Source organism: Mercenaria mercenaria, chromosome 10, assembly GCF_021730395.1.
Source record: "Mercenaria mercenaria strain notata chromosome 10, MADL_Memer_1, whole genome shotgun sequence".
NCBI classification, from domain to species: Eukaryota; Metazoa; Mollusca; class Bivalvia; order Venerida; family Veneridae; genus Mercenaria; species Mercenaria mercenaria.
The window spans coordinates 34010869-34037026 of NC_069370.1; the positions used below are offsets into that span (position 1 = coordinate 34010869).

Consider the following 26158-nt stretch of genomic DNA (forward strand, 5'->3'; position numbering starts at 1 on the left):
TTATTTTTAGCCCACCATCATCAGATGGTGGGCTATTCAAATCACTCTGCGTCCGTGGTCCGTCAACAATTTCTCGTTATCGCATCTCGGAAACTACTGGGGGGACTTGAGCAAACTTTGTCAGAATGATATATTGGTACCATAGTTGTGTCCCCCCGAAAATCAGACTGGTTCAACAATTTTTGAGTGAGTTATGGCCCTTTGTATATTTTTTATAATTTACATAGATTTATATAGGGAAAAACTTTGAAAATCTTCTTGTCCAAAACCACAGTGCCTAAGGCTTTGATATTTGATATGTAGCATCATCTAATGGTCCTCTACCAAGATTGTTGAGATTATTTCCCTAGGGTCAAATATGGCCCCGCCCCGGGGGTCACATGGTTTATATAAACTTATATAGGGAAAAACTTTGAAAATCATCTTGTCCAAAACTACAGGGCCTAGGGCTTTGATATTTGTAATGTAGCATCATCTAGTGGTTCTCTACCAAGTTTGTTCAAATTATCCCCCCTAGGGTCAAATATGGCCCTGCCCTGGAGGTCACATGGTTTATATAGACTTATATAAGGAAAAACTTTAAAAATCTTCCATAACCAACAACATTCAAATTTGGACCACATGTATAGTTTCGAGTGGCTAGATGAACCTTCACATGAGTTGACCTTGATCTTGACCTAGTGACCTACTTTCACATTTCTGTAGCTACAGCCTTCAAATTTGGACCACATGCAAAAGTTTGTGTACCAAAATAAACTTTGACCTTGACATTGACCTACTTTCACATTTTTGAAGGTACAGGCTTCAAATTTGGACCACGTGCATAGTTCTGTGTTCCGAAATGAAATTTGACCTTGATTTTGACCTAGTGACCTACTTTCACATTTCTCAAGCTACAGGCTTCACATTTGGGCCACTTGCATAGTTGTGTACCGAAATGAACTTTGACCTTTATCTTGACCTAGTTACCTACTTCCACATTTCTGTAGCTACAGCCTTCAAATTTGGACCACATGCATAGTTTTATGTACCGAAATGAACTTTGACCCTGAGATTGACCTAGTGACCTACTTTCACATTTCTCAAGCTACAGGCTTCATATTTTGACTATATGCATAGTTTTGTGTTCTGAATTGAAATTTGACCTAGACTTTTACCTAGTACCTACTTTTCACATTTCTCAAGGTACAGCCTTCAAATTTGAAGCACATGCATAGTTTTGTGTACTGAAATGAACTTTAACCTTGAAATAGATCTAGTGACCTACTTTCACATTTCTAAAGCTACAGCTTTCAAATTTGAACCATATGCATGGACCACATGCACAGTTTTGTTTACTGAAATAAACTTTGACCTTGAGCTAGTCTTGAAATTTGGAACATTCAAAAATGGCTCAATGGTGGGCGCCAAGATCACTCTGCGATCTCTTGTTTAAATAATTATGCGGCTGTATGATAAACTTAATCTTCTTCAGTCTTCAAAGTATTTTGGGAGAAACATTCTTGTTACACCCTTTTGTGCTTTGATACAGGTGAGTAACACTCGTCGTGGCACTCCTGTTATTTAAATTACAAAATAACATCTAATCCAAATTACAGCTTTATTTTGTAAAATCAAATGTAATTTTTACACAACTCGGAAATCACAGAATACTATCGAAGTGTTCTGCACAATGATTGTAGTACTTTATAACCATGTTGCCTGAAGTGCACACATTTTCTAGAGAGACGGCTCAAGGGCCATGTGCATTCTCTGTATAATGTAGCAGTAGTTAGGTTCTGAAAAAGATAATACACAATTTTTGTTCAATTCACTGTACAATAAGATATACTGAAACATGTGAAGCATAAACTTTATTTAAATTTTGATTAAGGACCTAGCACTAAGTCCCCTCACACTAAAAATTGGAGAGGGGGGGTGGGGGGATGGAGGAAGGCAGCCCCCCTGCCCCTCCCCACCTCCCTGCTCCTATGCCTATGTAATGTTTTCACCAAATTTGCATTCTTAATATTGTTTTACAGAAATAACAACAAGGAGAATACCTTTTTTTTATATCTTATGCAAGGATTAAACCTAATTCAATTCCTTGAAGTTTTTTTTCCTGATATTACAATACAACTGCACATGAAGCAGATCATTCAACAAGAGGGCCATAATGGCCCTATATCGCTCACCTGTTATCATTGCACTTCAGGACAAGAAGGTTCTCAGAAAAAATATCTAAGTCCAAAGGACAGGAACAACAAAGGGAAGAAATTTAACCAAAAAAAAAAAAATCTTACAAGGTATAGATATGTTAAAATACACCTAAAAATTTGAGGTACCATCCATGTTGTACCACAGAAAACTGGTCTCGTGTTTTCCCTACAGCCAATAATAAAAAAAGTTACTAAAAATAAGCTATTTATAGTAATGTAAAAGGGAAGTAATTAAAAAAAAATAAATACTGTATGTGGACAAAAGAAGGATCTGCCAAATAAATCTGTTGACATAAATGAAATTTCAGATCAGTATCTTCATTAGTTATGGAGATATAACAATTTTAATTTGAAATACAGGGAGGTAATTTGACATAAAATCAGTCCATAGTTAACTACCCTGATTGTCTCAGTCCAACTAATAACAATAATGAAATTTCAAATAAGTCCTGTAAGTACTTACTGATATAAATCCATTTTGATTACAATCAGGGGAGGTAATCAGATATAAAATAACTCTTGAACCTATGATTGGATCTGATTTGTCATGGAATCCAAGATTTATTGTTGTTGAAGATATTTTGGAAGTTTGTATCAAATAAAACCATAAATGAAGTCTCTATATGGCTGCAAAAGCCAAAATAGCCAATTTTGGACCTTTAAGGGGCCAAAACTCTGAAACCCATGATGGAATCTGGCAAGCTGAAGAAAGGAAGCAAAATCTTGTGGTGATACAAGTTGTGTGCAAGTTTGGTTAAAATCAAATCATAAATGAAGCTGCTCTTGTGCAGACAAGGTCAAAATAGCTAATTTTGGCCCTTTCAGGGGCCATAACTCTGGAACCCATTATGGGATCTGGCCGGTTCAAGAAAGGAACCGAGATCTTATGGTGACACAAGTTTTGTGCAAGTTTGATTAAATTCAAATCATAAATGAAGCTGCTATTGTGCAGACAAGGTCAAAATAGCTAATTCTGGCCCTTTCAGGGGCCATCACTCCAGAACCCATAACAGAATCTCGCCAGTTCAAGAAAGGAACCTAGGTCTTATGGTGATACAAGTTGTGTGCAAGTTTCGTTAAAACTAGAGCTATCACTAAAGGTGATGAATGTACCCCCCATCCCCCTCCCCCCCCCGCATGCACTGACACAGTACATTGCAATTTGATGCACACAAGATTGCATAATTATGTGGACTGTATGTATGTAGACTGTATGTATACAGTATAGTAACAAAAAACAAAGTCCCATAACTATGCAGAATATTTATCTAAAAGAATGTAACATGCACCATGCACAACTAGGGTTGGTACTGATCACTTGTGTGAAGTTTCATTAAATTGTGTGCAAGGGTTTGGTAGATTAGGCACGCACAAGATTGCATATGCAGACTGTATGTACATAGTATGTTAACAAGAAACAAAGTCCCATAACTCTGCAATTTTTGTCGCTGAAAGAACCTAACATGCCCCATGCACAACTACTGTTGTTACTGATCACTTGTGTGAAGTTTCATTAAATTGTGTCAAGGGGATTAGGAGAGATGGTGCGCACAAGATTGTGTCTATGAATATAGTATAGTAATAAAAAAACAAAGTCCCATAACTCTGCAAATTTTTTTTCTGAAAGAACCTAACATGCCCCATGCACAACTACTGTTGTTACTGATCACTTGTGTGAAGTTTCATTAAATTGTGTCAAGGGGATGAGGAGAGATGGTGCGCACAAGATTGTGTCTATGTATACAGAATAGTAACAAAAAAACAAAGTCCCATAACTCTGCAAATTTTTTTTCTAAAAGAACCTAACATGCCCCATGCACAACTACTGTTGGTACTGATCACTTGTGTGAAGTTTTATTAAATTCTGTCAAGGGGATAAGGAGAGATGGTGCGCACAAGATTGCGTCTACGGACAGACGGACAGACAGACAGACAGACAACCTGAACCTTACAACTTTGTTGTTGGGGGGTACATAAAATCATAAATGAAGCTACTATTGTGCAGACAAGGTCAAAATAGCTAATTTTGGTCCTTTCAGGGGGCCATAACTCTGGAACCCATAAGGAATCTGGCCAGTTCAAGAAAGGAACCAAGATCTTATGGTGATACAAGTTGTGTGCCAGTTTGGTAAAAATCAAATCATAAATAAAGCTGCTATTGTGCAGACAAGTCAAAATAGCTAATTTTGGCCCTTTCGGGGGCCATAACTCTGGAACCCATAATGGGATCTGGCCAGTTCAAGAAAGGAACCGTGATCTTATGTTGATACAAGTTGTGTGCAAGTTTTGTTAAAATAAAATCATAAATGAAACCACTATCGTGCAGACAAGAAATTGTTGACGGACGCACGGACGGACTAACGACGGACGAAGGGTGATCACAAAAGCTCACCTTGTCACTATGTGACAGGTGAGCTAAAAACAGGCACTTGACTGTAAAATGTCGAGTTTACTACCTGTAGAAATCCATGAATAGTCTTATAAAGAGGCTGACCAAATGGGAGCTGCAGTTGGATTAAGGTTAAGAAGAGATAGCTTCAGGATAAAGAAACCAGGGTCTATCACTATACTCCCTCCCTTTTCATATCTGAAGATTTCACTTCATGGCCAACAGTGAGATTTATATCCGTTCTAAACCCTTTCTGCCACTATCTCGAGTGTTCATAGATTCTGTACCAGTACCATGTTTAGAGTGTTCATGGATTCTGTACCAGAACCATGTTCTCAGTATGTTTCTTAATTTTGTACCAGTGCAATGTTCTCAGCGTGGTTATGATGCTGTACCAGTACAATGTTCTTAAAAACATTCTTGGATTATGTACCAGTAAAATGTTCTCAGAGGGTCCCTGGATTATGTACCAGTAAAATGTTCTCAGAGTGTCCCTGGATTATGTACCAGTAAAATGTTCTCAAGAGTGTCCCTGGATTATGTACCAGTAAAATGTTCTCAGAGTGTCCCTGGATTATGTACCAGTAAAATGTTCTCAGAGTGTCCCTGGATTATGTACCAGTAAAATGTTCTCAGTGTCCCTGGATTATGTACCAGTAAAATTTTTCAGAGTGTCCCTTGATTATGTACCAGTAAAATGTTCTCAAGAGTGTCCCTTGATTATGTACCAGTAAAATGTTCTTGGAGTGTTTTCAAAGTGTTCCTGGATTTTTCAAGGAAGTTAGATACAAATGTACATTGATAAGTGCTCCACCTATGTAAAGTAGAGAAGCTCTGACAATTAACACAAAGTATGTACTCTGATTCAGAGTAAAGTGAAAGCTTAACAATCGTGTCAAGAGTTCATACAATGTTTCTTCTTCCTGTTATCAATTATGTAAACACTTTGTTCAGTGGCAATTGAAACATATCTTAATCAACTTTTCAAGTGTTTATCACTCCTTGTATCATACAGGATCTAGGTGTCCTATACACTGGAAATTGGGAAATCCAATTGAATACGCCTACCAACAACCTCTATTAAGCACTTACTTGCCTAAAGTAACCAGTCTGCTTACTTCACAAATATTTTGTATTTTAATTACAGGTGAACGATGACCTTGACCCAAGTAAACCACAATGTAACTGAACCTTTACCCCTGTGCAAGATACTGAGGTGTCAAGTTTTGAGTAAAGTTTAATGTCTCATTCCTAACTGAAGTTAATAACCAAAAAAGTTAATTTTTCCATTTTAGTAACAGTCCCAGACTTTCACCAAAGCTACCAAAAATGCGTAAGACTATGACCACTTGTCTATGAAATTCAAATTTCAGCAATAATCAAACTAGTCTCTAAAAAATCTACCTTAGATTTTACTAGGTTTGGTATACTTTTCACGTTCCTCACCAAAACCATTTTTCTATATCTAGTAAGAATGATCTTGACCTTGACCCAAACAAATAAAATTCAACTAAAAGCATGGCCTTCATGCAAGCTTCCTAAATTCCAAGGTTCGCCACAATACCCTATTCCCAACCATACAAGTATAAATTATGAAGTAAATCTTTTACATTCAGCCTGCTGGCGGCAAGTAATTCTTTCCGACCAGTGCAGACAAAGATCAGCATGCACGTCCATGCAGGCTGATCATTGTCTGCACTATTGGCTATTAAGTCAATAAAATTTATGTGAACACCCCTTTGCTGAACAAGTGGTACTGCCGTAATTGTATGATGAACCAACCCATTTTAGACATTTAGCTGGGTAAAGGTTAAACTTCAAATACAAAGTTCATCTACATTTTTGCATAAAATGAATCGGTCAAGATATAAAATCGTTATTCATTCCTAAAGGTATTATTTCCTCAACTGCATCAGAATGTTAAATTGAAGGTAACTGGCTTATTTTAAAGGAAATAATTAATTGATTGAAACCACTTCCAGATGCAATTACTTATGCACATGGCCTGCATATATAAGGAAATCAACAATATGAATTCTCATATACCATCAAAAGGTAACCATGTGATATAAGGAAATTAGTGATTTCAAACCTCACATACCATCAACAGGTGTGATGTTACCATGTCATATAAGACAAGAGCTGTCGGAGGCCAGCCTTGTCAACTGAAAAAATATAAGTAAAACAAGAGCTGTCTCCATAGGATGACACATGCCCCCGAAGGCACTTTAAATGAATAGTTATGGCCGATGTTCGAGTTTAGGACCTTTGACCTACGGAGCTGGTACTTGCGCGCGACACGTAGTCTTACTGTGTCACACATTTATGCATAGTTATTTTAAAATGCATGCATGAATGACAAAGATATGGACCGGACACGCCCATCAACGCACTATCATGAAAAAAGACCTTTAACATCTAAGTGTGACCTTGACCTTTGAGCTAAGGACCTGGGTCTTGCGCATGACACGTCGTCTTACTGTGGTACACATTCATGCCAAGTTATTTGAAAATCCATCCATCGATGACAAAGATATGGACCGGACACGCCCATCAATGCACTATCCCTTAATGTCTAAGTGTGACCTTGACCTTTGAGATACGGACCTGGGTCTTGCGCGCGACACGTCGTCTTACTGTGGTACACATTCATGCCAAGTTATTTGAAATTCCATCCATCGATGACAAAGATATGGACCGGACACGCCCATCAATGCACTATCCCTTAATGTCTAAGTGTGACCTTGACCTTTGAGGTACGGACCTGGGTCTTGCGTGCGACACGTCGTCTTACTGTGGTACACATTCATGCCAAGTTATTTGAAAATCCATCCATCGACGACAAAGATATGGACCGGACACGCCCATCAATGCAATAACCTTTAATGTCTAAGTGTGACCTTGACCTTTGAGCTACGGACCTGGGTCTTGCGCACGACATGTCGTCTTACTGTGGTACACATTCATGCCAAGTTATTTGAAAATCCATCCATCGATGACAAAGATATGGACCGACAGACCGACAGACTGACAGACCAACAGACAGACGGTTCAAAAACTATATGCCTCCCTTCGGGGGCATAAAAAGGGGCAAAATTTTGTAAAAAAGCAAAATAGAGTTATAGAACATGTACAATGTAAGTCAGTTCTTCACAGTGAATAAGAGTGTGAAGTTTCAATCCATTCCCATAAGTGGTTACTGAGATACCAGCTTACATACAAAAACTTAATCAAATCCGGACACCAATGCAGATGTGGATGCATGGGTGAGTCCAATAGCTCTACCTACCAATATTCTTCGAATAGTGGAAACAAAAATCAAGAATATAAATCCTCACATACCATCATCAGGTGTAACATATCCATGTCGTATCAGAAAATCAACAATAACAAGGGCACAGTTTGGCTTGAACTCTCCCGCTATAATCAGGTTTTGTAACTGAAAAAAGTCAAAACTATTTACTTTGAATGAACAAAATAACACCTTTTATATTGTGAAATCATTTATTTTTGCGGGAATGAATTTCTTGGTTAAGGTAAAAACTGCTATTTTTAATGGGGATATGAATTGTGGATTTCAGATTTTTTATTTTTTGGGGGGTTTTTTTGTTGGGTTAAACGTTGCACCGACATATTTTAGGTCATATGATGACTTTCCAGCATCATATCATCACAGGCAGACACTTGGATAGAACCACCGACCTTCCGTAAGCCAGCTGGATGGCTTCCTCACATGAAGAATTCAAGCCCCAAGTAACGCTCAAACCCACATCGGTGAGGGGCAAGTGATTTGAAGTCAGTGGCCTTAACCACTCGGCCATGGAGGCCCCCTTAAGATTTTGAATATATATGACTGGGACTTTCACTTGTTGATTGGGACTAAATTTTGTGGATTTACTTATAACTTCGAAAATTAGTCCCCATGAATATTAATGATTTTGCAGTAGTTAAACGATTAATATAATGTAAATTCCATTTCAAATACAATGTATGTCTAAAAGATTAAGGATTTTCATAATCATTTCTAAATTCCAGAATTTGTCAGAGAATCTGTACATTGAGCGAATAGAATATCTTTATTAAAAAGTCTTCTTTCTACAAAGCATTTGAGTTTTGTAAAATATCTATATTTTTTCTGTTAAGAATATATAAAAATCTCATTCAATAATCCATGAAACTATCAAACACTGGGTTTCCTTTCATCATCCCTAAATTTAGTCAAAAATGATTGAAAAAAAAATGATTGATAACTAGCACAGTATTATTTCTTTTTGACATGCCCCACCCCCACCCCCAATTTTTAATGTAATATCAACATACATCTCAAATAGCGCTAAATATATTTGAGAAGTTTAAAATTCATACTTGTAACACAAGTACAATGTACTTGAAGGATATCATTCCATAAATCAATACATGGTGAAGTGTCATACTAGTTCAAAATGTGCTTGTAAAATCTTCATCTCAATTTCCCATGTAGATTTTCGTGTGGTCAAAAACATTTATTAACTTTTTCCGACCATTTTTAGCTGGTACTTATTATTCTCCCAGGGGTTTTCAGTATATAGGTGTACAGGTGGTATTAGTCTTAAAATCTCAAAAACAGCTGAAGTTTGATCAGTAGTATCATCATCATAAACATCTTCAATATTGACATCAATACTATCATCAGCATAATCACCAACACAATACCCTTATCTACACACAACTCTTGTTATTAGCTGCAGCAACAGAAGTGCTGTTATTTTTGTCATCATCATTGTCATAATCATCATCAACAACAACAACATCAGTCATCATCATCATCTTTGGCATCATCTTCATCATCAGTATCATCATCATTTTCATCATCAGTGTCATCATCAGAGTCATCATCATTGTCATCATCAGTGTCATCATCACTGTCATCATCAACAAGAGCTGTCCATAAGACAGCCAAGCTCGACTATTCAAAATATTGTCACAGAAGCAGGAAATTATTACTCAAAAGAGTTTTGAGTTCGAAAGGGGACATAATTTGACCAAAATGCATATCAGAGTTATGGGACTTGATGCTATCAACTAGTTTTATAACCCTGAAGTCACATGTGAAGTTTCAATTCAATATCTGCATTAGTTTTGGAGATAGTAACTTGCATGTAAAACTTTAACCAGAATTTTCTAAGTCCAAAAGGGGGCATAATTTGCTCAAAATACATGTTAGAGTTATGGAACTTGACCCAGTGAGGTTGGTAATTGACCTAGAAAAAGAATAAATAAGTTTCAAAGCTATATGCCTTTAAATGATAGCTGTATGTACTTGCGTGCAAAAACTTAACCAAGGTGTGACGCCGACGACGACGCCAGGGTGAGTAGAATAGCTAGACTATTCTTCGAATAGTCGAGCTAAAAACATCATCATCATCACTATACATTATCATAGAACAACCAACCTCTTCTATTGTATATAACTGGAAGTTCTGCATCTCCCCATCTGCATTCTTTGGTATAAAGTCCGGTGACACTTCAAGGTCATACAGGTACTGTGTCTCAGGTTCTACACCTCTATAATCCTTGAAACAGTAGCTGAAAGCATGCAAGACAGAAAACAAATAGGTATATGGGAAGTTGTGGCTGAAAAATTTTCTGTTTGAAGTGAGCTATTACTGTAAAATCATTAATATTCGTTGGGGACTAATTTTCGTGGTTGAGTCAATCCACGAAATTTAAACCCAACAAACAAGTAAAATTCCAATTCATTTTATGTTCAAAAGTTGAAATCCACAAATTCATATCCCCACGAAATTGCCGTTTTGACCAAAACCACAAATTTAATGCCAACAAAATTAAATGATTTTACAATATACAATTCTGAACACAACTGTTTCCTACCCATAAAACCTTGACCATCACAAATGTTAATGATATCAAATACTACTTTGGGAAGATCTATTGATAATGCCGAGATAACTTTTGCCTATTATAATGTACAAATGATGTTATATGACCTATTTATCCTACCTTCATGCTAAATAAAGGGCAAAAATCTAGGGGTATAATACATTTTGCTTTATTAGGTCAGTGACTAAATAAACTTTTGCCAGACTTCTCTTTTTAATTTTTTTCAAAATGAAGCCATCTTGTTTTTTTGTTTTTTTTGTTGGTTTTTTGAGACCAACTACCAAGGACATATTTATGCAATGATTAAGCCTCAGCTATTTTCAAAAACAAGATTTTATTAGACACAAGACTGGCAATGTATATTTGCAATTACTACAAGAAGGTTTTTATAACAGATTTGCTCAATGAAAGAGAAGCTGAGTCATCCAGAACGTTTGCGAAGGATATTTTGATTTCTGCACTTAAATCAAGGAATACAGTAAAATCATTTAATTTCGTGGGCATGAAATTTCGTGGTTTTGGTCAAAGTGGCAATTTCGTGGGGATATGAATTCGTGGATTTCAACTTTTGAACATAATATGAATGGTAATTTTACTTGTTCGTTGGGATTAAATTTCGTGGATTGACTCAACCACGAAATCCATGAAAATTAATTCCTAACAAATATTAATGATTTCACAGTATTGCATTTGGAAATGAATATTATTGAATCAGATCATCAAGGAATGGGTACATATTTTTTCTTTCAAGTGGCGTTACGGCCTATCGATAGATTTAAGGTCTAACAACTGCTTGTTGAGAATGGGTATCTGACTAGCAACTGAACTTTGGGTAAACCTTCACTTGGCAGCAAATTCAAGTTGTTTCATCATAATATTTAGCAGAACACAGAAGTCGGGTAAAAAATCTAAGGTTAGCCTTATTTTACCTCTTGTATTTTATAATGTTAGGGATTTTTAGAGCTATTTCAAATCAAGTTACCAAAGAGATTGTGCCACACATATCAGTGGCGTACTAATTTTTAAACTGTTGTCGAATCAAGACACCTACCTAATTATATTTTTTATGTAAGAATGATTTTAAATCAGACGGTAGGATAAACAAAAACAATGTTTAAGCGACGTTTATATTTTCTTCGACATCACCTAATAAATTTAAATATATAGGACAGTAACCTAATATTCTCTATTTATACATGCACAAATTGGCAAGAAAATACATTTTTATGTTTAAACTATAAGACTATGGAACTTTTATGACCATCGTCCAGCATTTTATGTTGCAATTTTCAATGTTTTGTAAACCAAAACTGTGTGACCTTGACATTTCACAACATTACACTGAAATGCTATTCTGGCAATTAAATCAAAAGTTCTTTCATTATTTTTTATTAAAACTGTGAAGTTTAGAATAGTTTTTTTTATAACATGAAGGTGACAGCAAACCTAACATCTGGTAAGTGTATAAATATGCACATGACTTATAATCATCAAATGGATCCTATGACATTAAGGATGTATTACCTAATGGATCCAACAATTTAGATATTTTTAAGATACCATATAATACCTAACTGATCTTACAGGTTTTAAGGATTCCATGTTTTAACTAACCAGTCCTATAGATAAAGGGCTTTTTTTGGATCCTACAATTTGGGTATTTTTTTAAGATACCATATGTAACCTAACTGATCTTACAGGTTTATGTCTTTTAAGGTTTTATGTATTACCTTACTGATCTTACAGGTTTGATGTCTTTAAGGGTTTTATGTATTACCTTACTGAGCCTACAGGTTTGATGTCTTTTAGGATTTTATGTATTACCTAACTGATCCTACAGCTTTGATGTCTTTTAAGATTTTATGTATTACCTTACTGATCCTACAGGTTTGATGTCTTTTAGGATTTTATGTATTACCTTACTGATCTTACAGGTTTGATGTCTTTTAGGATTTTATGTATTACCTACTGATCCTACAGGTTTGATTCTTTTAGGATTTTATGTATTACCTTACTGATCCTACAGTTTGATGTCTTTAGATTTTATGTATTACCTTACTGATCCTACAGCTTTGATGTCTTTAGGATTTTATGTATTATCTTTAAATGATCCTACGCTTTGATGTCTTTTAGATTTTATGTAAATTTCCTTACTGATCCTACAGCATTGATGTCTTTTAGGATTTTATGTATTATCAACTGATCCTACAGGTTTGATGTCTTTTAGGATTTTATGTATTACCTTACTGATCCTACAGGTTTGATGACTTAAAGGATTTTATGTATAACCTTACTGATCCTACAGCTTTGATGTCTTTTAGGATTTTATGTATTATCTAACTGATCCTACAGGTTTGATGTCTTTTAGGATTTTATGTATTACCTTATTGATCCTACAGCTTTGGTGTCTTTTAGGATTTTATGTATTATCTAACTGATCCTACAGCTTTGATGTCTTTTAGGATTTTATGTATTACCTTACTGATCCTACAGGTTTGATGACTTAAAGGATTTTATGTATTACCTTACTGATCCTACAGCTTTGATGTCTTTTAGGATTTTATGTAAATTTCCTTTACTGATCTTAACGTTTGATGTCTTTTAGGATTTTATGTATTACCTTACTGATCCACAGCTTGATTTCTTTAAGATTTTATGTATTACCTTACTGATCTTACAGGTTTGATGTCTTTTAGGATTTTATGTATTACCTTACTGATCCTACAGCTTTGATGTCTTTTAGGATTTTATGTATTACCTAACTGATCCTACAGCTTTGATGTCTTTTAGGATTTTATGTATTATCTAACTGATCCTACAGCTTTGATGTCTTTTAGGATTTTATGTATTACCTTACCGATCCTACAGCTTTGATGTTTTTTATGGTTTTATGTATAACCTTACTGATCCTACAGCTTTGATGTCTTTTAGGGTTTTATGTATTACCTTACTGATCCTACAGGTTTGATGACTTAAAGGATTTTATGTATTACTTTACTGATCCTACAGCTTTGATGTCTTTTAGGGTTTTATGTATTACCTTACTGATCTTACAGCTATGATGTCTTTTACGGTTTTATGTATTACCTTACTGATCTTACAGGTTTATGTCTTTTACGGTTTTATGTATTACCTTACTGATCCTACAGGTTTGATGTCTTTTACGGTTTTATGTATTACCTTACTGATCCTACAGCTTTGATGTCTTTTAGGATTTTATGTATTACCTTACTGATCTTACAGGTTTGATGTCTTTTAGGATTTTATGTATTACCTTACTGATCCTACAGCTTTGATGTCTTTTAGGATTTTATGTATTAACCTTACTGATCCTTACAGTTTGTGATTCTTTTTTAGGATTTTATGTATTACCTTACTGATCCTACAGCGTTTTGACGTCTTTTAGGATTTTATGTATTAACCTAACTGAATCCTACAGCTTTGATGTCTTTTAGGATTTATGTATTATCAACTGATCCTACAGCTTTGAAAGTCTTTTAAAGGGTTTTATGTATTATCCTTACCGATCCTACAGCTTTGATGTTTTTTATGGTTTTATTGTATAACCTTACCGATCCTACAGCTTGGATGTCTTTAGGGTTTTATGTATACCTTACGACAACCTGTACTACAGGTTATGACTTAAAGGATTTATGTATTACTTTACTGATCCTACAGCTTTGATGTCTTTTAGGTTTTATGTATTACCTTACTGATCTTACAGCTATGATGTCTTTTACGGTTTTATGTATTACCTTACTGATCTTACAGGTTTATGTCTTTTACGGTTTTATGTATTACCTTACTGATCCTACAGGTTTGATGTCTTTTACGGTTTTATGTATTACCTTACTGATCCTACAGCTTTGATGTCTTTTAGGGTTTTATGTATTACCTTACTGATCCTACAGCTTTGATGTCTTTTAGGATTTTATGTATTACCTTACTGATCCTACAGGTTTGATGACTTAAAGGATTTTATGTATTACCTTACTGATCCTACAGCTTTGATGTCTTTTAGGATTTTATGTATTACCATACTGATCCTACAGCTTTGATGTCTTTTAGGATTTTATGTATTACCTTACTGATCCTACAGGTTTGATGTCTTTTACGGTTTTATGTATTACCTAATGGATCATACAGCTTTTAATTTTTTCAGGGTGTCATGTATTATAAAATGAATCCTACAGCTTTGAGATTTTTCAGGGTGTCATGTATAACCTAATAAAAACTACAGCTTTGAGATTTTTCAGGGTGTCATGTACAGTGAAACACCGCTCGCTCGAGCATCGATGACTCGAGCACCCGGGCTCGCTCGAGCAATTCATGTGGTCCCGGCCGATTTCCTTCTATTTCCTATGTGAAATTACCATGGCTGGGTCGAGCATCGATAACTCGATCGCTCGAGCATGACACCTGGTCCCTGTGTATTAATTTACTCTTTGTTGCTTATGGCAAACTCGAGCAGAGGTGTCAAAATTTTTCACACCTTCGGCGGTCAGAATGTATCGGTTAATTTAAAATTTTCTCACGTCGTGAAAATTGCATGGTCTATTCCCCGACTATCTTAAATGTTTGTTTGTCGGTATATCTGATCTGATAATGAGATTAATTATTGATGAAAGGTGGAAGAAAAATTTTATTGATCAAAATTGTTATTAATTATTTCTTTTTTTCTGCGGGATCGAGGAAATAATTATGAGATCTTAATATTTTAATCAACAGTTGTATGCATGAAAATAAAGGAAATAAGATAGCATTTTCATAAAATTGACATGATAATTATGAGATCTTAATTTGGAGAAGAAAATTGCGAATTCGATTACAGTACTTCAAATAAAAAAAAAATGTCTCAGCTGTTTCTTCACATGTGCCATTTACGATCTCTCATAAATAACGTTTGTAATATGTTTTTTTTTGAAAATGTCACGAGTGTGTTTTTATTACGCATCACCGTTTTCTCTGGAAATGGTCTCGATGACAATTGGTAAAACAAACTTCAATTTTCTTCGTATGTTGGTCAATGTTTGGGTCGCTCGAAACCATGGATAACTCGAGCATTTTGCTCATCCCCTTGCGACCTCGAGCGAGCGGTGTTTCACTGTATTATCAAATGACTCCTACAGCTTTGAGATTTTTCAGGGTGTCATGTATTATCGAATGACTCCTACAGCTCTGAGATTTTTCAGGGTGTCATGACTATAACCCAATAAAAACTACAGCTTTAAGGTTTTTCAGGGTCTCATGTATTTCCTAATGGATCCTACAGCTTTGAGATTTTTCAGGGTGTTGTGTATAACCTAATGGATCCTACAGCTTTTAGGTTTTTCAGGGTGTTGTGTATAACCTAATGGATCCTACAGCTTTTAGGTTTTTCAGGGTGTTGTGTATAACCTAATGGATCCTACAGCTTTTAGGGTTTTCAGGGTGTAGTGTATAACCTAATGGATCCTACAGCTTTTAGGTTTTTCAGGGTGTTGTGTATAACCTAATGGATCCTACAGCTTTTAGGTTTTTCTGGGTGTAGTGTATAACCTAATGGATCCTACAGCTTTTAGGTTTTTCAGGATGTTGTGTATAACCTAATGGATCCTACAGCTTAAAGGTTTTTCATGGTCTCATGTATTTCCTAATGGATCCTACAGCTTTTAGGTTTTTCAGGGTGTAGTGTTTAACCTAATGGATCCTACAGCTTTTAGGTTTTTCAGGGTGTAGTGTATAACCTAATGGATCCTACAGCTTTTAGGTTTTTCAGGGTGTTGTGTATAACCTAACGGATCCTACAGCTTTTAGGTTTTTCAAGATCTCATGTATTACCTAATAAAAACTTTCAGGGTTTTATGTATTACTTTACTGACCCTACAGCTTTGACATATTTCAGGGTCTCATGTATTACCTAATGGATCTATAGTTTTATGTATTACCTAACTGATCCTATAGCTTTAAAAGCTTTCAGGGTGTCATAGAGATTTTTAAGGGTTTCATGTATTACCTAATGGATCCTACAGCTTTTAGGTTTTTCAGGGTTTCATCTTCCACAGAGCCTTCCTCCTGACATTCTTTGATAGTACATTCTGTTACACCTAAACCTGACGTCAAACCTCCTGCACACTGTATAAAAACAAATAACATTCATGTTCAAGTTGTGTGTAACAGCTGAACAGTGCTAGTCAATGCAATGTTGTTTTCATCCATTTCAACAAAACTGTTTCAGAGGAGATATGAATGCACTATGTACATATGGAGGACGACAGATGGTGAGCGATCACACTATCTAATCCTGGGCACCTTGTGCTCTTGTGAGCTAATGACAGCAATTCATAGCTCATAATTTTGGGGATAATGTTTTGGTGCTCTTTAATATTCCCAGTTGTTTTGAATTCACAAGCTGCACTACTGTGAAACAAATAATGTTTGTAGAGGATTAATTTTCGAGGATTTCATGGTTTCGTATAGCCACGAAATTAAGTCCAAACAAACAAACTCCTATTCATTTTATCTTTAAAATTTGAAACTCTCGAGTTCCTATCCCACTTTTAGACAAAACCATAAAATTTCAAGCTCACAAAATGAAATTATTTTACAGCATTTACAAGTAGTAGTGGAAATGATTTAATACTTTTGTTATAGCAATTTCTGATTTAGGGCATCTACACCTTTATAAAAACTGAAAAGAACAGTAAATATATCATACCATATTATCAAGCATATTCGGAAATGTTTGTTTGGTTTTTGATCGTCTTCCTACCCACATCTTCAACTGTCCATCTTTTAATGTATATCCATTCACATGCACACCATATTGAATAAAACCAAACAGAGCTGAAATTCAACAAAACTGAAAATAATTTAATGTCTTTTAGCACTTTTTTACTTCTTTTACTGTTACAGTAAAATTGCAAGTTGTTGTTCAAAGCTGCCTTTCAATTCATTTTCTTAATTTACTAGAATACTTTAATAATCCATGTACAAATAAAGTGCAAACATGTTGTCTCGAGGCTGGTTATAGTCTTGTTTTTTGTTGGGTTTCATAGCAAACAGACACAATTATAGGTCATATGGCAACTTTCCAGCTTTTCATGGTGGAGGAAAACCCCAGGTACCCCTTCATGCATTATTGCAGGCACATGAGGGCACTTAAGTAGAAGCAGTGATCTTCTTGATGGCTTCCTCACATGAAAGAATTTTACACCAAAGTGAGGTTTTGAACCCATAAAAGATGAAAAAGTGATTTGAAGTCAGTGACCTTAACAACATAAACGGAGGTCCCCCAAAGACGTTGGAATTAATGCAATTTTGAAATAAACTAGATTTAGAAATCCTAATGCATATCTTTTTTGCTTATTCATTCTTGCCCAGCTGCATATAAATTTGAAATGAATTTCTTTGTCTGAAATTAATTTGTCAAAACACAAGTAATTCTTACGACATCCGGCTCTCTCCACATGACAAAGTGGGGGTTCTCCAAGCTTGTAGTATATACTGTATTTCTAAAAAAAAAAAAGATATATCGCATATTCTGAAATTAAAACATGTCAGTCCAAATCCTTTTAAGTCCCCATAATCTGTACTAACTTAACAAACAAGAGCTATCACTGCAACTAATTCACACCCTTACTGCTTTTTCAGAGCAAATAAGAACTGTAATCTTATCAGTAAATAATACACAAATAAACAATTCCATTCATGGAAGTTATTGTCTAAGACTTTCAAATGCTCGTTTTGCCACTTATCATTGTGTTGTAGAAAATTTTCATTCAATTTTCTTCTATAAAGTCAAGGTTCTAGTCCTATATTTTCAAAATGGTGATAATGTGAAAAACTCAAGAAGGAAAAAAAAAGGAAAATCATGCAAATGGAGCTATGCTTCTCATGCTTTCACTTCCTCCTTTGCAATCTAGCAATGTATCAAAATGACATACTGTAAAATCATTTAATTTAGTGGGCATGAAATTTCGTGGTTTTGGTCAAAATGGCAATTTCGTGGGGATATGAATTTGTGGATTTCAACTTTTGAACATAAAATGAATGGGAATTTTACTTGTTCGTTGGGATTAAATTTCGTGAATTGGCTGAACCATGAAATCCACAAAAATTAGTCCCCCACGAATATTAATGATTTCACAGTATGTATCAGTTCCTGAGATATTCAAGGGAAACAAATGAAAATGAATTCTAAATATTTACATGACATTTGTATACCTTGTTTTATATTCAATGCTTGATATGAGACTAATCTTTTATACAATGCTCAAGGCAGCTCCTACAGTGATTACTAAAATCTAAGTTTAATTAAAAGCTATATCCAACCCATGGGTGACCCAGGGGTTAAAAGCACTGACCTCCAGATCATACGACAATAAAAAAGAGAAAACTATTAGATATCAGGAAATTATTGCTACATTTCTTAAGAAGGCTTTGAAACTTAGTTACTGACAAATTATATGTTATGGAAAAACATAAGAATTAGTTGCTTTTACTTATTTTTCCATTTAAAATAATAAAAAAACGTTCGTAACTGGGTACCAGATGTAAACTGCATTAATTATAAAGCTTTATATTTAGCAGTCGTTAAGTAATTCCACTTTGGTGTATTGGTCAAGAAGGAAGGAACGTTATTATTGCCAAGGTGGACCGGGTTCAATTCCCAACTCGGACATGTCTTTTTTTCTTCTAGATTTTGCACGTTCTAAGATAGTTTAGAAACAAAAACTCATATTATAATGTTCATTATATAATCAATTTTGAAGAAAAATCAGTTTTATCCGAAACATGGAGTCAAGTCCCTTTCAGCGGATATTGTGCTTGACTGTCAGTCTAGAGGTCGAGGTTAAAATCTTGGTCTGGATACTGGAAAATTCTGGGATGCTCTCGAGTGTCTTCCACTATACTAATAGACCAATACTGTTTTTTCCATGATAGTATGCCTGTTTAAGATTCAAGGGGTCTTTTTACAAGGAATTAGAGTATTTCTTGTATCTGAATCTTTGACCATAGTTTTGGGGGTACAAAGCAAAAAGAGAAATAAAAGGAAGTATTATTAACCATTCTAACATGGCCTGATTTGTTTTTTTTTGTTTTGTTTTTTTTTTTGGTTGGATTTAACGTCGCACCGACACATGATAGGTTATATGGCGACATTCCAGCTTTAATGGTGGAGGAAGACCCCAGGTGCCCCTCCGTGCATTATTTCATCATGAGCGGGCACCTGGGTAGAACCACCGACCTTCCGTAAGCCAGCTGGATGGCTTCCTCAGCTTAAGAATTCAACGCCCCGAGTGAGGCTCAAACCCACATCGATGAGGGGCAAGTGATTTGAAGTCAGTGACCTTAACCACTCAGCCACGGAGGCCCCGGCCTGATTTGTTTTTCTAGTAAACATAGAAGACTAAAGCTGTGTGTTATCATGCAATAAAATTACTGTTGGGGACATATTATTTCTTAATTGTACCCTTACCTCATTTCTCCACCCTTTCAGTGTTACAAATTTCTCTTTATGTCTCAAGTCCTGAAGTACCTGCTCAAAAGCCTTTGACCTCTCCTCCACAGTGGATAATTTCTCATTTAGATGAACAGATTTGTTTGACTGAAATGTTCATTTCGTTTGCAATAATGTAAAGATCAACATAATTCAAATTGCACAGATGGGTTGTCTAAAGGAATGTATGTGAATTTCTTCTTTAAAAAGGCAAATGGTAGCACTGGGTCTTTTCAGTCATCTTGAAAATTAAATACAAACATACACATACTGTGATGGCTAAATTCTCAAATTATTCGCAAAGGCACATTTCTGAAGATTTGTCTACCAAAAAGTCTACTTACTTACTAATGCTAAAAATAGATAGAAATGAAAGTCTTTACCCAAAATTTAACCCTAGAAAGCTCAATCTGTAATCTTGAGACAACTGTAGTCAAACCTGTATTTAGCAACCAGCCAAGGGAGAGATACAATCTGGCCGCTGAAGACAAGTGGCTGTTTAACCCTTAGTCTGCTGGCGGCAGATGATTCTGCCTTTGCGACCAGTGCATACCAAGATCAGCCTGCACATCCACGCAGTCTGATCATGGTCTGCACTGTTCGCTATTCAGTCAGTAAATTTTCAGTGAAAACCCCTTTGAGTAATAAGAGGTACTGTCCAAATTAAAAGATGGACCAGTCCATTATAGAAATATAGCAGGGTAAGGGTTAATATTAAAACAGAAAGTCAATTAGGAATTTTAGGTTATGAGAGCTAAGACAAGTTGCTGCAAAATACTGGTGGCCGCTAAGCAGGTTCAACTGTAAAATATTCATACCGGTAGTACAATATAAGTCCTTAAATATCGAAAATTTAATTACAAAAATGTTTACTCATTAAACACTGTCAGTTTACATTATCATTATGAATGCTGAAGACATCTGGATAGTTGGTAAGTTCTGCTAGAACATCTTCAGGCACCACACCCACTCTGTGACCATCAATGTAGATTGGAACACAGCCTGCATGAGCTGGGTCCTTGCTAGGGTCTGTAATATGAACAAAAGTGTTGTAGGTTACATGATTAAGTTACAACTATTTCATGACCATTAAAACAGACTGACAAACAGCAAGCATGGGCGTGAAATTTTGTGGTCTGGGTACCCTGGAAGCCGTTGATAATTTGTGTTTTGTAAGAATAAATCATACCTATGCATTAAAGATCCCTCTAAAATTGCACTAATATGTGTTAATTGGCATTCATCAAGTTTTTAATATTATCATTTTGTAGACAGAAAAATAATTTGAAATTGTCAGACTGGATTCCCAGCCTATGGTTTTGGCAAAGAACAATGTTTGTGGTAATCTTTTTTGGTTTGAGTAAAAAAATGGCTATTTTGTACGGATATGAATTTGTGAATTTTTGAAGATCAAATATATCGAAAAGTTCATTTGTTCATCCAGATTAATTGAAAATGGCATTTTGGGGGAAAATGACGTTTTCAAGGGCAGATAATTCTTTTTCAATACAGGTGACCTATGATTTTTAATGCAAATATTTGTTTTTTAGATGATTGTCCTTCAATATCCAAAGTTTGAAGAAATTCTAATATTGGGAAAATTCCGCCCCGAATTCTAGCATAGGCCTTTAAACCACACATGGGCGGCAAAATCTGATTTTGACTTGCTTGTCTGTTGTTGTCAATTGCTATTTTGTACTTATCCGTATGATAGTTATATTGTAAATTCTGGTCAAATTTCACTTGTCCGTACAAGCTTTGGGACAACCTGGACAATACAGACAAATGAATTTTCCTCCCCTGCCACAGGGGATGTTTGTTTCCCATTCTATGATCCTAATTAAAAATTGGTACATTGCTGGAATCCTCTGGGTTCTTGCTATGACCTAAAACCCTAAATGTGTTAGTTTTTTAGGTCAATAGTGGACTTCAATATTTCACAGATTTGAGACAGGGACAAGTATAGGAAAAATGTGTAATGAAATTGAATCACCAGTTTGTAATAGTAAAAATAATTCGACGTTCAGATTGTTTTATATCTGTGACTGGCATCTAAACGTCAAAACTTTGAAGGACCAAAATAATGGAAGATAAATCACAGTACACAGTCATGAATGTAAAGTTTAAATATTGATTTTATATGGCGTGTAAACACACCGTAAACGTTGGTCCTGTACAGTACATACAAAGGTTTAAATCACCAGAAAATTCGTAATTTTGGATATTATTTGATAATTTTTACATAGATTAATGAGGAATTGAATCCCCTTTCAATACATGTAAGTTTATTTGAATTTATATCCGATTCTTGAAATAATCGGCATTTTAAACCTATAGCATGTAAAGCGTCGGCAGCGATGAAAATTTCAGCGGAAATTGCTTCAACTATTTTGGTCTTTCGAGTGTTTGACGCGAGTGGGGATACTGTCCATATGAAAAAATTATCCCAATATTTCCTAGGATCGCGTCAAATTAGTTGGACTACAGTTTGTAATATATTGACAACATTGTAGTGGGAACGTAGTTAAGGTTAGTTAGGTCATTGTAAGAAGTCACAGGAGAACCAGCCAATCAGAGAGAAGGATTCCTATCACATGGCCATGAGGACCAATCACCGACGAGCAGCATCTCTTCACGACCAGACTCCATTGATTGTACATGTACTTTTGTATCATCCACTGAAATCCAGGGCCATCTGGGTAGTAAGTGACCTGTATTGTAGTTATATCTGCCTGTTAGGGTTAGGAACCTTTTCTGTGGAGTGTCAACTCCTGTATAGCGAAGGCCATTTTCGCTATAACATTGTGTTCAAAGGGGCCCGGCACATGAGTGGATTAAGTTTAATGACTTATTTTTGAGTCCTAGAGCAATAATTATGTAAGAAATCATACTAATATATCTATAACTAGTACTTAAATAAGTCATTAGGCCTAAAAAAAAAAATTCTTTGTTTCCGGTAACATGCTCAAAAAAAAATAGGGTAGGTAGGTCGGAAAATTTTTTTTTTTTTTGGAATTTTTTTTTATTAAGGGAGACTTTCCGGAAATTATTTTTGTGTCAAAAAATGATTCCAAATAAGGGGGTTATGCCTTTAGAGCATCAGTAAGTTGATTTCTAACATCACTGGCCATGTTTAAAGCATAAAAAGTGCAGTTTTGCAACTTTTTGTTAAAAAGTTGAAAAATATATTCTCCAAGGCCATAAAAACATTTAGGGTCGGGCCAAAAATTTAGGGTAGGTCGGGATACCGGAAACAAAGAAATTTTTTTTTTACGCCTTAAACTTAAGTTAATCCACTCATGTGCCGGGCCCCTTTGATTGTGTCACAGGAGTCTGAAATTCTATCAGTAAGACCATAGAAGTCTATTTTTATAAAAAAAATACCCCCCTATATATAAAAAAAACAGTTTAAAAACAGTTTTTTTATATATAGGGGGGTATTTTCTTTATATAAATATAGACTTCTATGGTCTTATTGATAGAATTTCAGACTCCTGTGATCAGGCTGGTAACATTGCCCGATCGGGCTTATGACACAAAAAGTAATATTTCTTGACAAATAATGAAGATATTTTTTTCAAACTTGGTCCATTTATTAAGCATAACATATAATGCTTATCAAGATAGAAATAGCTTTGTTGCCTTCAGTTTAGTTAGAATTACTTCCCTTTTTCAGATTTTTATGATGCATAATTTTTGAAGTCCAAAAATATTATGTTTTAATGCAATGTTTAAAACAGAAAAGGGTTCAATGGCTTTCCAGTGCTCCAGACTTGTGCGCCAATACCTTTATTCTATATATTTAGGGTAAATACTTGTTTTTAGTGCAGATGTATGAGCAATTTTTTTAGGACTAACATTTCTCTATAATGTTGTAAGTGAAAGCAGAATAAAATGTTTACATTCATGTACTAGCGCAATAATTTAGAGCATTAGAAAGCCATTTAACCCTTTTTTGTCTTAAACTTAGCATTAGAACATTGTTTTTCTGGACTTCAAAGATTATGCGTCATACAAATCTGAAAAGGGGAAATAATTTTACCAAAACTGAAGGCAACCAAGTTATTTTTATTCTAATTTGTATCATTTGTTATGCTTAACAAATGGACCAAGTTTGAAAGAAATATCTTCATTATTTTTCAAGGAATATTACTTTTTGTGTCATAAGCCCGATCGGGCAATGTTACCAGCCTGGTGATTGTGTTCATGTCAATCATGGTGAAAACCGAAAGATTTTTATTTGGAAAATAAATAAACGAGATAAACACATATCTCAAATGTGTTATTTGTGACCATGAATAACTTACCTGCATAATTAAAATTGTTTAGATCCGACACTAACTTCAACAACGCATCAGACCATTCCTTGTCCTTCCTCATGTTGACAGTATTTTCATGTAAAAGGGGAGTAACTGTGTAAATCCGTTAAAAGTATAATGTCTCTAGAGAACAAAAAATTGAGTGCTTACTTTTGATATGAAAAAAAAAGATACAAGAAATTACAAGCATGTAACAATATTATTAAGAAGTATAATATATCAAAAACTTTATTATATTGCAAAAACAATTTCTAATCACTGACTTTGAAAACTGGGTGTGTTGAATCGTTTCTGTCTTGGGTCATGGCTGATTCGGCCCAAATTTACTTGGCTGTATTCGGCCCAAATTGTTTAAGTTTTCCTGACATTAATATCACAAGTAAAAATAGCATTTATGAATATTAAGTTTAATTTCTTATGCAAATAATAATTAAAGTGTTTATTAAGATGCATAAATAATGCATTTAACTTGTCAAAAATTCTTACCTGCTTTACGTAGTAACTTGTTATAACCTTACTTTAAGCTGGAACAACTGATACGGGGACTGGAAACCGGCATTTATCTTATCTTATGCTGTCGTCCAATCGAAGCGTATGCCGTAGGTTATTCTGCACGTACGCCTTACAGTTTAACTCGTCCTTTCAGTGAAAATCTGGGATAGCATTTGTTGAATTTTTTGTTGAAAACAAAAGTTCTGCCATGAAATTATTACTTGCATCTGTTTTTAAATGGAAAATATCTACATTAATGTTTTTTTTCGCCCTGTGAAAATGGCTAAATCTAGACTTTTGTCTTACACAGAGAGAAAGATGTCGTTTTTACATGATATTTGCCTTGTTGATTCAGAGTATTTAGAACAAAAAAAATAGGACATATCTTAATGAAAATAGCAAGTCAAAACTGTAAACTGTTGCCTGAAAATAGTTGTTTATGATATTGCTCTGTTCTTCACCATTTAAATGCGTGTTAAACCTATTAGACCTTCCTGCTTCAAGCAAAGACATGGCGTTACAATTTGTACTTTATTTTTATAGCTCTTTGCTTCAAGTTAATCCATATAATCAACATTATTACTTGGACACTGCTGAATTAATCAAAATGTATGGCCATTATTGACACTTAAATAAAAGTTTGTGGTCCGAATCAGCCAAAATTTATGGTCATTATTTGCTTTTATTCAAAGTATGTGGTCCGAATCAGCCAAATTATTTGGTCCGAATCAGCCGTTTCTGTCGATGAACGAAGAAATAGGCCTAATAATAAACTATATTCTGCATTTCTTTGAATTTGTTCCCAAACCTTGGCTTAGACCTCTCTTTAGATCTCTCTTACAAAAACCACTTAACTAGTAAGGGTAAAAACCAATGTTAATAAGACAATGTGCTTTATAATGTTAAACAACTAGTATACAAATCATTTGTCCGGTCGTAGGTTGGATGGAGCCTATTCACAGAAAGAAACTTCCACAAAACAGATATGGTACAACGGAGGGCGATAGTGTCAAGTGTTTATTTAGTATAGCGATGCAGGACGCTCTGGGCTGGCGGACTCTCGTACGACCAAAGTCGTCAACATTAAATCGTCCCCCTGTTGGATGTACGCACGTATTAAGGTTAGGGTTAGGTTTAACATAGGTTTAATTGCGTGCGTACACTCAATGCGGGAGATTTATGGATACGACAAGTGCTTAAAATATATCATAGCAGCAGCCCCCCCCCCCCCCCCCCCCCCCCCCGCACTCAACACCACCGCACACACAGTCACCAGTTTGCCTGATAATATATCGCTGACCAGTGGCAAATACACAGTATCAAACCAATACCATTGTTTCCTTTTCATTTTTCGTTGGCATGTGTTCCAAATACGAAAGATGCGTGAGAACTCATTCAA

The 26158-nt window shown here is 35.3% G+C and overlaps 1 protein-coding gene across 1 annotated transcript; it reads right to left on the bottom strand.

Moving 5' to 3' along the window:
- Positions 1-1586: 1586 nt before the first annotated feature.
- On the bottom strand, positions 1587-24412 carry LOC123559431 (uncharacterized). The gene is made up of 9 exons (XM_045351247.2): positions 24256-24412; positions 20844-20977; positions 19928-20056; positions 17897-17960; positions 17165-17292; positions 16463-16581; positions 10020-10152; positions 7930-8026; positions 1587-1778 (listed from the first exon to the last, which is right to left on the bottom strand). The coding sequence occupies exons 1-9, from the start codon at positions 24326-24328 to the stop codon at positions 1720-1722; spliced, it is 936 nt and encodes a 311-aa protein (XP_045207182.1). The 5' UTR covers positions 24329-24412; the 3' UTR covers positions 1587-1719.
- Between the last annotated feature and the right edge of the window lie 1746 nt (positions 24413-26158).